Consider the following 14825-nt stretch of genomic DNA (forward strand, 5'->3'; position numbering starts at 1 on the left):
GCTGTCAACTCAAAGACTGCTCGGAGCTAGCAACCGACAGCATGGAATGGCATTCAGCCGAAGGCAGAAGATCCTGATCCATAAGTTGGTCAGGAGCAGTCCCTGCCACCAGCGATCGGCCGGTTGACCGGCCACCAGCAGTGCGCCTCGGCGACACAGAAGATGGCCGAGGGCGATTTCCGCCAGGTGGTGCTGTAGAGGGGGCACGCCTTGGCGGAGAAGGAGAGGAACTGGGTTTCTTTGTAGCCTTCTTAGAAGAATGTTGTTTAAATGGAGGAACCGATGGTTGTGAAGCTGCGGTACGTAAAAACTCTTCACGAGTATGCTCTTTTTTCGAAGACTTGGCGTCAGACTTTTGGGCTCGAGATGTAGCAGAACCCGACGAAGGGTGAGCCATAGAGTGGGCAGGCGAAAGTGGTGTGGTTGAACGAGCGATCTTTGCGCTGGCCGATCTAACGACCGTGATACTAAAGGTGAGGTCGCAAGTCTGCGTGGCCGCCTCCTTTGTTGGCCGAGGAGAAGCAAGGACAGTGCTGTATTTTCCTGACTGAGGCACGGTGGGCTTGCGACTGGCGAATAATTTTCGAGCAGCAAAGGTCGACACCTTTTCCTTCACCCTTATTTCCTGGATGAGCTTCTCATCCTTAAAAACGGGGCAATCTCGAGAGGAAGCAGCGTGGTCACCCATACAGTTGATGCAGCGAGGGGATGGAGGTGGACAAGCACCCTCATGGGCATCCGTGCCACACGTAACACATTTGGCTGGATTGGAACAGGACTGGCTGGTGTGATTGAACCGCTGACATCGATAGCAACGCGTAGGGTTTGGGATGTAAGGGCGAACGGAAATTATCTCATAGCCTGCTTTGATTTTCGATGGGAGTTGAACTGTGTCAAATGTCAAGAAGACAGTGCGGGTTGGAATGATGTTCGTGTCAACCCGTTTCATTACTCTATGAACTGCCGTTACGCCCTGGTCAGACAGATAGTGCTGAAGTTCTTCGTCAGACAATCCATCGAGGGAGCGTGTATAAACGACTCCACGCGAGGAATTCAAGGTACGGTGCGGTTCCACCCGGACAGGGAAGGTGTGGAGCAGAGGAGTACGCAGCAATTTTTGTGCCTGGAGGGCACTGTGTGTTTCTAACAACAGGGTGCCATTCCGTAATCTGGAACAAGACTTTACAGGACCTGCTATTGCGTCGACTCCTTTCTGAATAATGAAAGGGTTGACCGTGGAGAAGTCGTGACCTTCATCAGACCGAGAAACAACAAGGAACTGTGGCAACGATAGAAGAATCGTCTGTGGCTGAGACTCAGTATGCTTACGTTTGTGACTAGACTTAGTGGAAGGTGAGGAAACCATTGCGGAAGAATCCCCCATGATTACCGGCGTCTCCGATGGCGCGCTCCTCCCTTGTGGGGGCCCTCTCTGAGGGCACTCCCGCCTTAGGTGATTGTTCACACCTCAGGTCACACCTCCCGACAAACGGACGGAGGGACCAATCGGCATTTTCGGAAGGTATCAGCTCGGGTAATCACCCCTCCCTGGGCCTGGCCGTTACCAGGGGGTACGTACGTGTCCTACCTGTCTACCCGGGGCGGGGAATTACGCGTTACCCCGTCACCGGCTACGCACGAAGGGCGTGGGTCGGCCTTCAGACACGCACAGGGAGGACGAAAGAGAAAGGGAAAGGAAGGAAGAGAGGTCTCAAACGCCGCAGCGGAGAAAAGGGAAAGAGAAGAGGTAAGGAAAAAGGGAAGGACAAAGGAAGGAAGAAGACATAAAAGCAAGAAAGGCGAAGAATGCAGTACATTTACGAGCGTCCGTCTCCGGACGTAGGCACAAACCATACTCCCAGATGGGGAGAAAGGGAAGGAAAGAGCCAGTGGTGAGGGGAGGAGGGGCGAAGATAGGGATGGGGAAGGATGCGGAATGGGAAGGTATGCAGCCCGGAAAGGAAGGAAGGCCACATTAGCTCGGGGTCCCGTGCTCGCTACGCACGTATCCACAAAAGAGTTGTGGACCCCCTGGGGGGGTACATTCCCGTGACCACCGCTGCCAGTAATCATGCCTGTTAAGCCTTTCTGCAATACCACGAAAGGGACAGCCAGCTTCCCTTAGCCCTATTATACGACCTCGTTCAAACTCGGTGATGCGTTGATAAAGGCGTCACTGTCGCCTTAAACGCGTACTTTAGTAACAGCTCAGATTGCCCCTTTTAATGACAAATTTTCGCATCAAATACAGTTCTGCAACTTGTGCAAGTTGCTCCGTATATCTCCGTAACAAATTGTAACAAATCAGAATTAGACCCAACAAAAAAGTGACATTCAGATTCGCACGAAAGATCTGTCATCAGTTAGTTGCAAGACCTAGAAACAAAACCAAAAGAGAAAGGCCAACACTGTTTGATTTTACACAAATATTGTACATATGTGGTCTGTGCAGTCGAACGATACGATCAAAGCCACTTAAAGACAAATGCAAATAGATTCAGGTAGGGAATGTGTTACACCACAACTAAAAGGAAATCAGAAAGCAAACCTGGACTCAATCAATCATTCGCAACCAGGTGGAAAATTCCCAGCTGCCGTTAAGGTAGGCATCTAAGAAAGACGTCATACGGGATTGTTTCTTTAGTAGGTTAGGTTTTCACCTTTGCTTGATCTTGTTAAAAGGGAGCCGCATCTTTTATCAGCCTATATTTCTAAACTGTAGAATCGTTCTGCGCAATGAACAGTTTGGCGCCACAAACGCTCGCAAAAAATACTGGTGCAGCATCTAGTATAATTTCTTTAATAGACTAGTACCTCGCTGGAGGCTGTGCGCCACTTCGTTTACAAAAGTTATTTCCCCTATATTGTTATTTATGCAAGCATTTTACGACCAAAATGAAAAATGAACCAATGACGAACCTATGCAGTCCACAACTAGTAACACCAGAAACAAAGAGAAAACATTTGTGCCAACAGTCCCAAGCTACTTTGGAGAAATGGAACTGATGTGGACCTTTTTTCTTCAAGACAGATGAGTAAGTCCAAAGATTATTACAAGTTTTGACAAAACATGCAAAAAAAAACAGCGTTACTCCATTTGAGTTTCAAATTAAACGAGTGACCAGAACGCTAGAATGACTCACGGAACAGCAGCACATAACGAAAGCGAGCGCGCAGCTTACAGCACTCACAACCGAATTGACAATTTCAGTAAGGCGTATCATGTTTCCTGCCACCGGTGTATTATCCAATACCAAGAGCGTTTGATAATTAAAATATTACGAACCATCTCCCGCTGGGCGCTTTTCTTTTACGTTGTGGGTTCATTAGCGAACAAAATCAGTACTGTATTTCTAAGGTGGTCGCATACTGAACTATTATAAACTAAATGAATTACCGTGACAGATTAATACAAATCATCTGAGCAGTCTGCTGCATTACTTGCCAGTTTCACTTGCCCTCGGAAATAACGCAAATTGACTCACTTGCGCGTTCTCTCAACAGCCTCTACAGGACATCAGCTGTAAGCGTTCCCACAGCGACGAAGCTCTCACACAGTTTCGGCTAATTCAAATTCGTCCCACTCTATTCGCAGTGACAAACTGAATACTTCGACCTCCATGCTTATATATGATATGCGGAGCGCAACAAGCTACTGTCCCGGAACTCTACAGCATAGATACTGCAGCAGTCAGAATTCCAACGGACACGAACAGGTTCGTGTTCATCCAGGCATCTAATAGCTCAATTGTGAAGAGAGCAACTTTTAAACAGTTCTGTTTCTTAAAGAGTCCAAAAAAACTTAACAGAAAAGCAGTGCTGTAGTATCATTTAAAATTTACTAACATTTTCGCTATTACTATTTCACATAAATCGTTCCTCTCCAAAGACAGTTTCATGAAAATGTGAGGTTAAGGAAATAACTGATAATGGCCGAATCGGAAGTCAACAATCAGGGCTACTTCAACATGCCAAAGTTTTACATTATTTTATGGCTAAAATGACGTGCTTAAATTTGTTACTGATGCAGTAACTAAATTTGTATCTTTCTTGTAACTTTTATCCGAACTACGAAATGTATCAGTGAGTTGATTCGGCAATTGTGTACATGTTACCAACAGTACTCCAATACTATTGCACGTCATAATACATATGACATTACATACAATATTCTTACACCATTCAACTACACACGTCTCCCCTGCACTTAGCGTTTAGGTGTCCGGAAGCAACGCTAACATATTTTACATTCACTTCCCTCTTCATAAAGATTTCCACGTGTATAATGCCAGACAAATCACACAAAAAAGGAACTAAAATTAAAACTTTTTTTCGCAAGTTTCCCTGGACAGTACAGTTAAGCATTTAACCATACCGTGTACAGGCTGTCTTCGATTAGTATGCATCGAAAACTGACAATTCTGGTCAGACGGAAACATTTAGGCGTCCATACATGGCGTACATACATACAAAAAACGAAGCAAGTCATCGGTGGGCAGCCACACTAGCATTTTTATGTCTATCTGGTGACGAAAGTTGTTACAAGCGACGCTAATAAATCAGTGAGACACGATTAGGATTTGAAGAGAAGCTAATTTACAAAACGCTCGGTATACCTTTATATATCTGAGTTGAATGGTTATGCTTTCTTATCGGTAATGTGTGCAATTTCTTAGTTTAACATCCCTTCTGTTTAGCGGCTGTCTTTTACACAATGGATGCTTTGACTGCCGCACTTTTTTTTCTACGTATTTGTGCCTTCTTTCCTTCGACCCTTGTGTCGAAAGTGCCTTCAATAAGCACTGGGATGTAATGACTGCTCACTAATCCGTCTTCGATAAGCAGATGCAACGAACAGGGAATACTTTCATATGCGCATAATAAAACCTAATTGAAATCATTTTGTTTTTACGCAAACAATTTCTACGGGCAATCCTTACACACAATAGTGTGACTAGGACATCTAAAGGCTCAAATGAAACCGAATACTATCTGCTGTGAAAAAATCTTATGAGAATTAAAAACGAAATGTGTGGATCCGAACTCCGCCAAAGGGTGTATTTTATTCTCTACTCCCTACGCTGCACTTGCATACTTACGACGTCGCAATAGAGCGCATTTCGCTGATGACTGAAAATACCACGTCTTAAATACTAAGTGGCTATTTGTTATCATGCGACCTTTTTGTATCTGGATACTAAATTCAGTTTCTTACCTTCTTGGCGTCATTGTTGTTGTCCGCATGATTTGGCTGCGGACTCATTACTGAGCCATTGCTCACTGCGCCCGTCTGCGACAAGAGGTCGTCGGAGCCTCGCTGTAACAAAAAACAGTGTTACAAAATATGCAAACACACACACACACACACACACACACACACACAGCGATTGAATTTTTAGTCTCATAATTCTGTATCATTACAAGTGGACTAACGGCGCTAAAGGCGACAGATGAGTTGGCTATAAAGATTCAACAGCCAATATGGCGCTGACGCATCTTCCTGCAACGTGTTTCAAAGAGGAAGACGCAGGAAGCCTGAATAACAACGAGAAACCTTAATTGTTACTGAGCAGCTTATTCGCCGTCAAGATGATGTATACTACGAGGTGCATTCAAGTTGTAAGGCCTCAGATTTTTTTTCTAATTAACTACTCACCCGAAATCGATGAAACTGGCGTTACTTCTCGACGTAATCGCGCTGCGGACGTACACATTTTTCACAACGCTGACGCCATGATTCCATGGCAGCGGCGAAGGCTTCTTTGGGAGTCTGTTTTGACCACTGGAAAATCGCTGAGGCAATTGCAGCACGGCTGGTGAATGTGCGGCCACGGAGAGTCTTTCATTGTTGGAAAAAGCCAAGTCACAAGGAGCCAGGTCAGGTGAGTAGGGAGCATGAGGAATCACTTCAAAGTTGTTATCACGAAGAAACTGTTGCGTAACGTTAGCACGATGTTCGGGTGCGTTGTCTTGGTGAAATAGCACCCGCGCAGCCCGTCCCGGACGTTTTTGTTGCAGTGCAGGAAGGAATTTGTTCTTCAAAACATTTTCGTAGGATGCACCTGTTACCGTAGTGCCCTTTGGAACGCAATGGGTAAGGATTACGCCCTCGCTGTCCCAGAACATGGGGACACCATTTTTTCAGCACTGGCGGTTACCCAAAATTTTTTTGGTGGCGGTGAATCTGTGTGCTTCCATTGAGCTGACTGTCGCTTTGTTTCTGGATTGAAAAATGGCATCCACGACTCATCCATTGTCACAACCGACGAAAAGGAAGTCCCATTCGTGCTGTCGTTGCGCGTCAACATTGCTTGGCAACATGCCACACGGGCAGCCATGTGGTCGTCAGTCAGCATTCGTGGCACCCACCTGGATGCCACTTTTCGCATTTTCAGGTCGTCATGCAGGATTGTGTGCACAGAACCCACAGAAATGCCAACTCTGGAGGCGATCTGTTCAACAGTCATTCGGCGATTCCCCAAAACAATTCTCTCCACTTTCTCGATCATGTCGTCAGACCGGCTTGTGCGAGCCCGAGGTTGTTTCGGTTTGTTGTCACACGATGTTCTGCCTTCATTAAACTGTCGCATCCACGAACGCACTTCGACACATCCATAACTTCATCACCACATGTCTCCTTCAACTGTCAATGAATTTCAATTGGTTTCACACCACGCAAATTCAGCAAACTAATGATTGCACGCTGTCAAGTAAGGAAAACGACCCCATTTTAAGAATTAAAAACAGTTCTCATTCTCGCCGCTGGCGGTAAAATTCCATCTGCCGTACGGTGCTGCCATCTCTGGGACGTATTGACAATGAACGCGGCCTCATTTTGAAACAATGCGCATGTTTCTATCTCTTTCCAGCCCGGAGAAAAAAAATCGGATGCCTTAGAACTTTAATGCACCTCGTAATATGTTCAACGTCCATGGCTCGCCCAATGCTCCTGCGCCCACCAATTGCTAGACAGAGTCGGGAAACACTACTGTTCATGAAACATCTCTAATTCGCTTTGTATTGAGACGTGTGATGGGATACCAAAAACGGCGTTATAAACAGTTCTGCACCTAGCGGAAAATATCGTGGTAACAAGGGAATTTTAAGAAATATTCACAGCGAAAATCATTTCTTATAACATTCTGTCCTCAACACAGATCTGTGAAGAACTGGAATTGGCAACACTAATATCCTAGAAGTATCTTAAAATTTGATAAACACTGTTGTATTTGCAACGAGAGACAGAAGCTTAGCTCTACCACCAGTCTATACAAGATCCTTTGTTCACACAGGCAATAGCATATGCGTGCCTCTTGGTCATTAACATAGCCGCTATCCGAATTAAAATTATAATGAAAAAGCCCACGACTTACAACCTTTACCTGCGTGTTCTGCATATTCATGAGTGAATTAGACGTTAAAAATTAGTAAACCGACACTACCAAAGTTTCTGCTGCAACGAAGCATGTTTAGAGAGTATAAATCGGAGTATCAACATACATTTTTATAAGGCTGTACCACAAAAATCTGAATATCGAAATCTTGGTTCAATGCGTGTTATTCACCACTACTTATTTTGCAAAACAGAACTTTTCTACGAGTAAAAACATTCAAAAGCATTTAGAGAAGTAGCATCGGTTTCCTTCGTCAAACGAATGCCTGGCGGTATATCAAGTATTGTGCAGCAGCAACAGTTCCAAGTACGTTTTATCCAACGGCAAGATAGCTGCCAACTTGCTATTAAAATACCAATGAACTATTTTCCGGAGAGCTCTATATTTTCCTTTATGTCCAGTGTTACCACTGTTATATTAATACTGAGATCGTGTGTGTACAGTGTGTGTTTGGCGTTACGCTTAAATTTACTGAAGCATCTTTATCGGCCTGAAAAAAATTCCCTTGCGCGCTGGATTTTAAATTTACATAGTACTGACCATTTCTTGCTCTTGCGTTACATTGCATGGAAGTATCGAATGTGCTCTCAAATCTATAGAAAACTTTAGGTATGATAAGCACGTTAAATGATACTCTAGCTGTAGGTATTACAAGCTATACAACTTCTAATGGTGTAATTTTTACTCTTGACACTGAGAATATATTTCCATTGATCTCTACGACAGCAAAAAGTTCAATCTGATGGTCAAACAATGACTTCACCTAAACCTAGCGCAGGAACTGCTAACGGTGAAGTCCTCAAAAATTCTTGCACACCAAATCAACAAACTGCAATAATATACACGCCCCAAGAATGAGAGTGAAGAAAAGCGATACAATACCACAGCTCGACAAAATGCTGCCAAATCCACGAAACTGCTGAATCAAATCCAATCACAGCTACTTAACAGAAGTACTGCATTGGTGCAGACTTGCTGTAGCTAACATGAGGCAGCGGCTAATTGATCCTTTCCCTTGTAATTTGCATACATGATGCCAGCGGTAATCTGATTAGCAGTCTCGTGCTCACTGCTACACGCTGTAATGTACTTGTGCTCCGATTGTTGGTGTGTCGGCGATGTAAAATCGTTTAAACTGTATAAAAATTTAATGGGTAAGAAATGAAGATGAGTTTCCGTGTCCTACTGACATGGTGAGCACTCTGTACTTTCGCCAGTGGGACGTATACAGAAAAACGTTTTACTAACATCAGACTAAATATTTTCAACATTGGATCAATATAAAATAGAGAAATATTGAGTTCATACAACCATTTGAACTGTCAGGAAGGTCCTTCTTTGGGATGATCAATTCGCACGCCACAATAGCTTAAATGTCGTATTTCGTCCGGGCGTTGACCATTTATGTGTATTCTGCCCTCTGTCGTTTTATGGTAGAATGTTACTGACAACACTAAGTCTCCTCATCCGTGATTTTTAACCACAAAAGAATTGTCCACGTTTTGCGTTTCAATCAAAACGCGGCAGCATCGACGCGTTGTTTGTTCGACAGTCACGGCGTGAGGGAAAAATGTTCCATCTCATTTGTGACAACGCTGACACTACGGCCGTACGTCCACTACTTGAACTGCCTGTTCAGAACTCACTGTAAATCGAATGCGCATTTGTTGTTTACACTTATTAGTTCAAGCTACCGCCTTAGTTACTGGGCTGACGTCGCTTTTTTAACGGACTGTGTATACCAGTGAGTACACTAACATTGCTGGAAATTCTGAGTTGCATGAATGACCCCAAACGATGGGGGTAATGAGATGACTTACACATAGGTACGGCATCCTTGTCTCTTAAGGCATTAGAGTGTAATATACACGCCACCGTTGTACACTGTGCCAAAATCCAATTTTTTCGGATGATTATAGCTTCTTCCAATTTTCCAGTGAGGGGCGCATATCTGTTAAGGCGGTGTCGTCGTGACTACAAGCTTGAATTGCCGCACAGCTGAACGCCCTAACGGATAAACTAATGAGATATACCATACCTCAGCTTCAGGATATTTAGGATAAACTGAACAGGGTCGCTTCATCAGTAGTGAGTTTTATATTGCGAAATGATGTCCATCCTTCAAGTATCTGCACTTCCAAATTCTGGCAGAAGATTACCTGATCGCATGCAGTGAGACCTTGTATAAAGAACGGCGGATACTATAGATCATCACTGACACTGTATATCAGTGAACATGACTGAGTACATAACCTGTCAGCAACTTCTCTGCCAAGTTTCTGTAATTGTTGCTTTGTGGGTTCTGTAACTGTCATGTCGTGGATCTAATGGTATGAAGTCACACATATTCTTGATAGTTTTGTTTCCATAACTTAACAGTTAATGGAAATGCACTTGCTATGTTTTAGACTTTTTATTCAAATCGTGATTTTATATTTCTACGGTGCTGAAGATAGCGACTAAGGCAGATTACAGTCGAGCCTTGGACCAGGTAGGCACGTCACAGGTACTTTATACTCTTAGGCATCCAAGTCTGTTAATGTCATTAACAGGCGCAAACTGAGGAAACATATAAATTAATTCAAACACTTGATCACATATACAAACACCCGCGACAGGCAGCGATACAGGCTTTAGGACAGAAAAAACGCGAGTAATAGGTGCATATTACATTCGACATTGCTACATGCATTACACATTTTTACACATATAATCTAGGAATAAGACGGTTGATAAAATTTGCTCAAATTCGTAACAATGGACACAAATGAAGCAATGCCCATCATGGACCTGCACAATTATGTACAATGCATAAGACAAACTTCGGAACAGGTGAAATGTTGCTGTTGACGGAAACACAGTGTCTCCCCAATGAAAATGTAGCGCAATGACATGAAAAGTGAAATGATTTCCGTGAAATTTTTATTTCTTTTACTTATGAATTCTGTACGTGTAAAACGACAAAAAGCACTTTGGATGGACGTCCACTTTCAGCTGTCGGGGAAAGTCCGTTCAATGATCGGACGAAGGAGTGGTATCAACAACACCATTACGTCCATTAAAGCAGGTACTCAAACCAAAATTCGTGTAAGGGCAGGTGTATCTTATCAAGCAGTCGCCTATGACACACAATAACCGAACGATGGAATTAAAACAAATAGGGCCTCATAAACGGGTATTTAAGTACACTGAACATTCTGTTAATTACAGAAAACAAATGTTTGCATTTCATTTCATTCTGCGGAAACAATTTACATTAAAAGGGAAAACAAATTCGTTCAAATCAATCTGTTACCAATCAAAGCCTCGCTTTCAATGGGTGATTACTCCCCCTAGTGCAATTACTTATCTTTAATTAGAACTCATCGACGTCTCTTTCACAAAACAAATGTTGGAAGCATAGAAAAGCAACTCAACAAAACTAAATAGTTCGATTTAGTTTTGGCAGTAATTTCACTTCCGTGGATGTGTACTCAGTTACAACAGTGCAATTGTTTTCGCAGTGTGGTCAAACTATATTATAACTGCATGTTAAGCAATATGTTCCCCACCTTTAACTCCTACAGTTACTACCAGTGTGTATCCTGCGTTCCATTTTTGCCTTGTTGAAACGTTTTCGTATACTCTAATTGTAAATCTTATTTTATATCTAATCAGTACTGTTGTTAAACTTGTTACATCGTATCAGGATACGACTTAATGTTCACCATCCTAATTTCTATTTAGATAAATGTTCACCATCCTAATTTCTATTTAGATATGATTAGATGTTTACTATTTACATATTAAGTCCCAAAAGTCTATCAGTAAGTACGCAGTTTAATACTACAACTTCGGAAACAAAAAGCTTTATCCAGAAGAAAGTTTCAACTTTCTCATAAATTTACGTGTGCTATTTATCAGACTTTTATATCATAACTGATATCAGTATTATTCTCTTTCCGAGATGAAGTAATTATTTACAACTTTCGTGAACTGGATTGTAGCAGACGTTGTAGCCTTTAACAACAGCAAGCTGAAACAACTCATCGAAAAAATTGAGTTCTCTGCCATCACGTTGAATTTCAAGCGTAAACAAACGCAAATAAAAATACCACTTGACAACGCTTTTCCGTCAAGGATTCTACGAAGTCAGAAGTCTTACCTGCTATGAGCATAAAATTTTGCATTATCTTTAATTCAGAATATTACCATCTGAAACAGTCCTCCGCCCGTGCTTTTAATATAAGAAGTATCTCCCGTCACGTTTCCCGCTCCGTAATAACGCACATGAAGTAGAGGGAACAAATTAGGTAGTTATTCGTGCGGGAACCAAGGGGGCACACTCGTTCGCTGAGGGAGGGGCAGTTCACAAATCACAGGCAGAGAGGAGCTTAGCAGAGGACTTAAGCGGAGCACCTGATGCGGCAGCTCGGCCATGCACTACGATAACAAGTGGACGCCAAAATCAATTACCGAGGCTTTGGCGCACCTGCGTGCTGCTGCTGCGGCGGCAGCGGACACTCCCAGCTGCTTTTTGAGCCGCCCCGACACCTCCGGGACTCCGGAGACCGCTCTATTTCCGTTTTATCGCCCCCGTAAATCACCTTCCTGTGTACGCCGGCGGGCCACGATTATTACCTGTTTAATTATTGACCGGGCTCCGGGAACCGTCAAGTGTCGGTAGGCAGCCGCCGTGCCTTATGCGCTATTTTAATCGCGAAACAAGTCATTATTAGTCACGTCCAAACAAGATAGCTGGTAATTTTTGTGTTTTCAGTAAGGACAAAATATTCACTTCGCCCATTTGATGGGCGGATTGCAGGCATAAGATTAATATTATGAATCAGAGAGAAATCTTTACTATATTACTAGCTCCCGGGAAACAACGAAGTTTTCGAACAAATAATTAGGTTTCTTTTTCCTTAACGAGTTTCCCCTAGAAATAACTGTTTACAAGATTTGCTCTGTAGTTTTGGGCAACGTAAGCAAATGTTCTAATTTTAGTTTTGGAAACTGATCTGACAAACTTCGACATTTCTCATTCCACACCCACTTATTAACACAAAATACTGACCTTTCACTCGCCCAATATCTCTAGGCAGATGTACTAAGGACTCCCCACTTTGAAAAACAGCCTGGGACCTTCATCGCAAATGCTTGAAAAATTCAATGTTCCCTCCACTTGAAAAACTTAGGTTACTCATAGTAGAATAGCACCGACAAGTATTCGTGTCAGATCCTGTTCTTAGTTATCCCATTCATATGGTCGTCTAAAAATTAGTTCATTGACAAAATTACTTTAGACACATCGACTGAGAAAAGAAGAAAAGCTTTTCAGGCGGCGTGGTGACATGCACTACGAGTATACTTACTTCCTGCGAACGCTATCACGAGGTATCGTTTGATCTGCTCCGTTGAAAAGGATGATTGAAAGACTTTAGTAAGATCACACGCTACTAGAACGAGTATATTAATTTTCGTTTAAGCCTAACAGAACATATTGCGTGCGCTCCCCATCGCTGAAGTTATAGTCAAACTGCGATTTCCAGCTTTGTAGAAGGAGACGATGACATCGACGTGAACGTACTTAGCGTTTAAGACGTGAGGTAGGGTACAAGGCATCTACAAAAATTTGCCAAGTTTATTTGTATTTGCGACAGCCCTGTACACTTATGCATTTTATGGCGTCACAAGTAGAACATCCTTATCTGCATAATTTAAATGCCTGAAAATTAATCATTTCGCCATTACGTATCTGCTTTCCCTAACATATCCAGAGATTTTGTGATTACCCCATAACAATGATCTGACGTAGTCCCGCCCTATCTTTTAATAAGTTAAATTTCGAAGTTTTTTTTTTATTTACAAGTATTTCCGAAGAAGACTTGTTTGCATCCGTCGAAACTGTTGGCAAAGTTTGAATAAAACTACCTTCTGTTGTGACTGGTTCGCTGTATTTACTCAACATTTTTATTTTCTAATCGAAGGATATCTTAATCGTCTGACATTGATGCTGTTACGTCACCGACTGCGTGCAACGGACTGCATCCACAACATCGACGTGACGACTTACAAGACCTGCACAACAATTGTCATCTACGAACAAATCATTAATATATCCGGCTGTCTAGTGGACATACGTTTGGACGTACACACAAGTAACCGGATATCTCTACCTCCGACAGCCACTCAGCGCTGAAGGCAGTCGCTCTGTTACAGACAAGAAATCCCATTTACTTGTACAAGAGCTGCTTCTATGGGTCAGCGTTAGGTGTTGAGAGTACAAAAACGGCATTTGTCTCCCTACCTCACGATGACAATCTGTGCCGTAACATAGGAACTACAGTACATGACTATAAAACAGGTTTTGAGATGGCAACCACCCACATTTGCCATTTGCTGATCTAATGAAATACGGCTTTCGAAAACGTTTGGTGATTGTTATGTAACGCCTATTTCAGGGCTGTAACACTGTACGAGTGAGTTATAAAGGTGTCCTGGACGACACCGCTTTTGGAGTCCTGTTGCTTTTTGTGAAATATGCCACAACAGGGACACACGGTCATTACTGCCGCTTGGTACATCTCATTTCAGACTTAGCCATTGTGAATATAGACAACCCAGGTTAATCACTACAATACGTGTAGATAAAAAGAAAAAAAAAACGAAAATTAATATACTCGTTCTAGTAGCGTGTGATCTTACTAAAAAGTCTAGCGTGTGATCTTACTAAAAAGTCTAGCGTGTGATCTTACTAAAAAGTCTAGCGTGTGATCTTACTAAAAAGTCTAGCGTGTGATCTTACTAAAAAGTCTAGCGTGTGATCTTACTAAAAAGTGTTTTAATCATTCTTCTTCAACGGAGCAGATCAAACGATACCGACAATAAGAACCACAGGTAGCTTCTCTTTTTTCCGTAGCTACGATTACTGTTCCTATTTCAGCTTCCCATAACCTGAATTGCAATGATAGCTGCCGAGTTTTAGGACGCGTGACTGGGGGATGGGGTGCACACACAAACTGCGCCAATTGAATAATCACAGCAAATCGGAGAAATACCATATGTTCAAAAGGGCGATCGTTCTTACCACTTATTGTTCAAGATCAGAACAGAATTGACCTATGTCCCAAATATACAAATGTCTTTGGATATTCGTATGACGCGTATTGTACCAGAGGCCTATTGGGTCTGTTCGCCGCAGAATGGAGTCCGTGGTAACCAAATAGGCGTACAAGTATGTCCACCTCGCCTCAGTTGTTGAAAGCACTTTCGAAAGGGCCAAGTGTAACAATATACTGCCATGACTGTTAGACCTGTTATCTGGAAACTCTTGAATAGTTGTAACATATTCAATGATCATGGTGACAAAGTGCTTTTGTTATGTATACGGTAATTAAGTTATGTTAACTGCAACCACTGGTAATATTAATTTAGAAATAAAACATTGAA

At 42.6% G+C, this 14825-nt stretch overlaps 1 protein-coding gene across 5 annotated transcripts in view; it reads right to left on the reverse strand.

The window, feature by feature from the left end:
• Positions 1 to 14825, reverse strand: part of LOC126178069 (polypyrimidine tract-binding protein 1) — a 260740-nt gene that overhangs the window by 214916 nt on the left and 30999 nt on the right. For all 5 annotated transcript variants that reach the window (XM_049924505.1, XM_049924504.1, XM_049924502.1 and 2 more), the window contains exon 2: positions 5216 to 5317. In XM_049924505.1, the coding sequence (XP_049780462.1) occupies positions 5216 to 5317 (102 nt within the window). The remainder of the gene's footprint in view (positions 1 to 5215; positions 5318 to 14825) is intronic.

Source organism: Schistocerca cancellata, chromosome 1 (genome assembly GCF_023864275.1).
Source record: "Schistocerca cancellata isolate TAMUIC-IGC-003103 chromosome 1, iqSchCanc2.1, whole genome shotgun sequence".
Taxonomy (NCBI): Eukaryota; Metazoa; Arthropoda; class Insecta; order Orthoptera; family Acrididae; genus Schistocerca; species Schistocerca cancellata.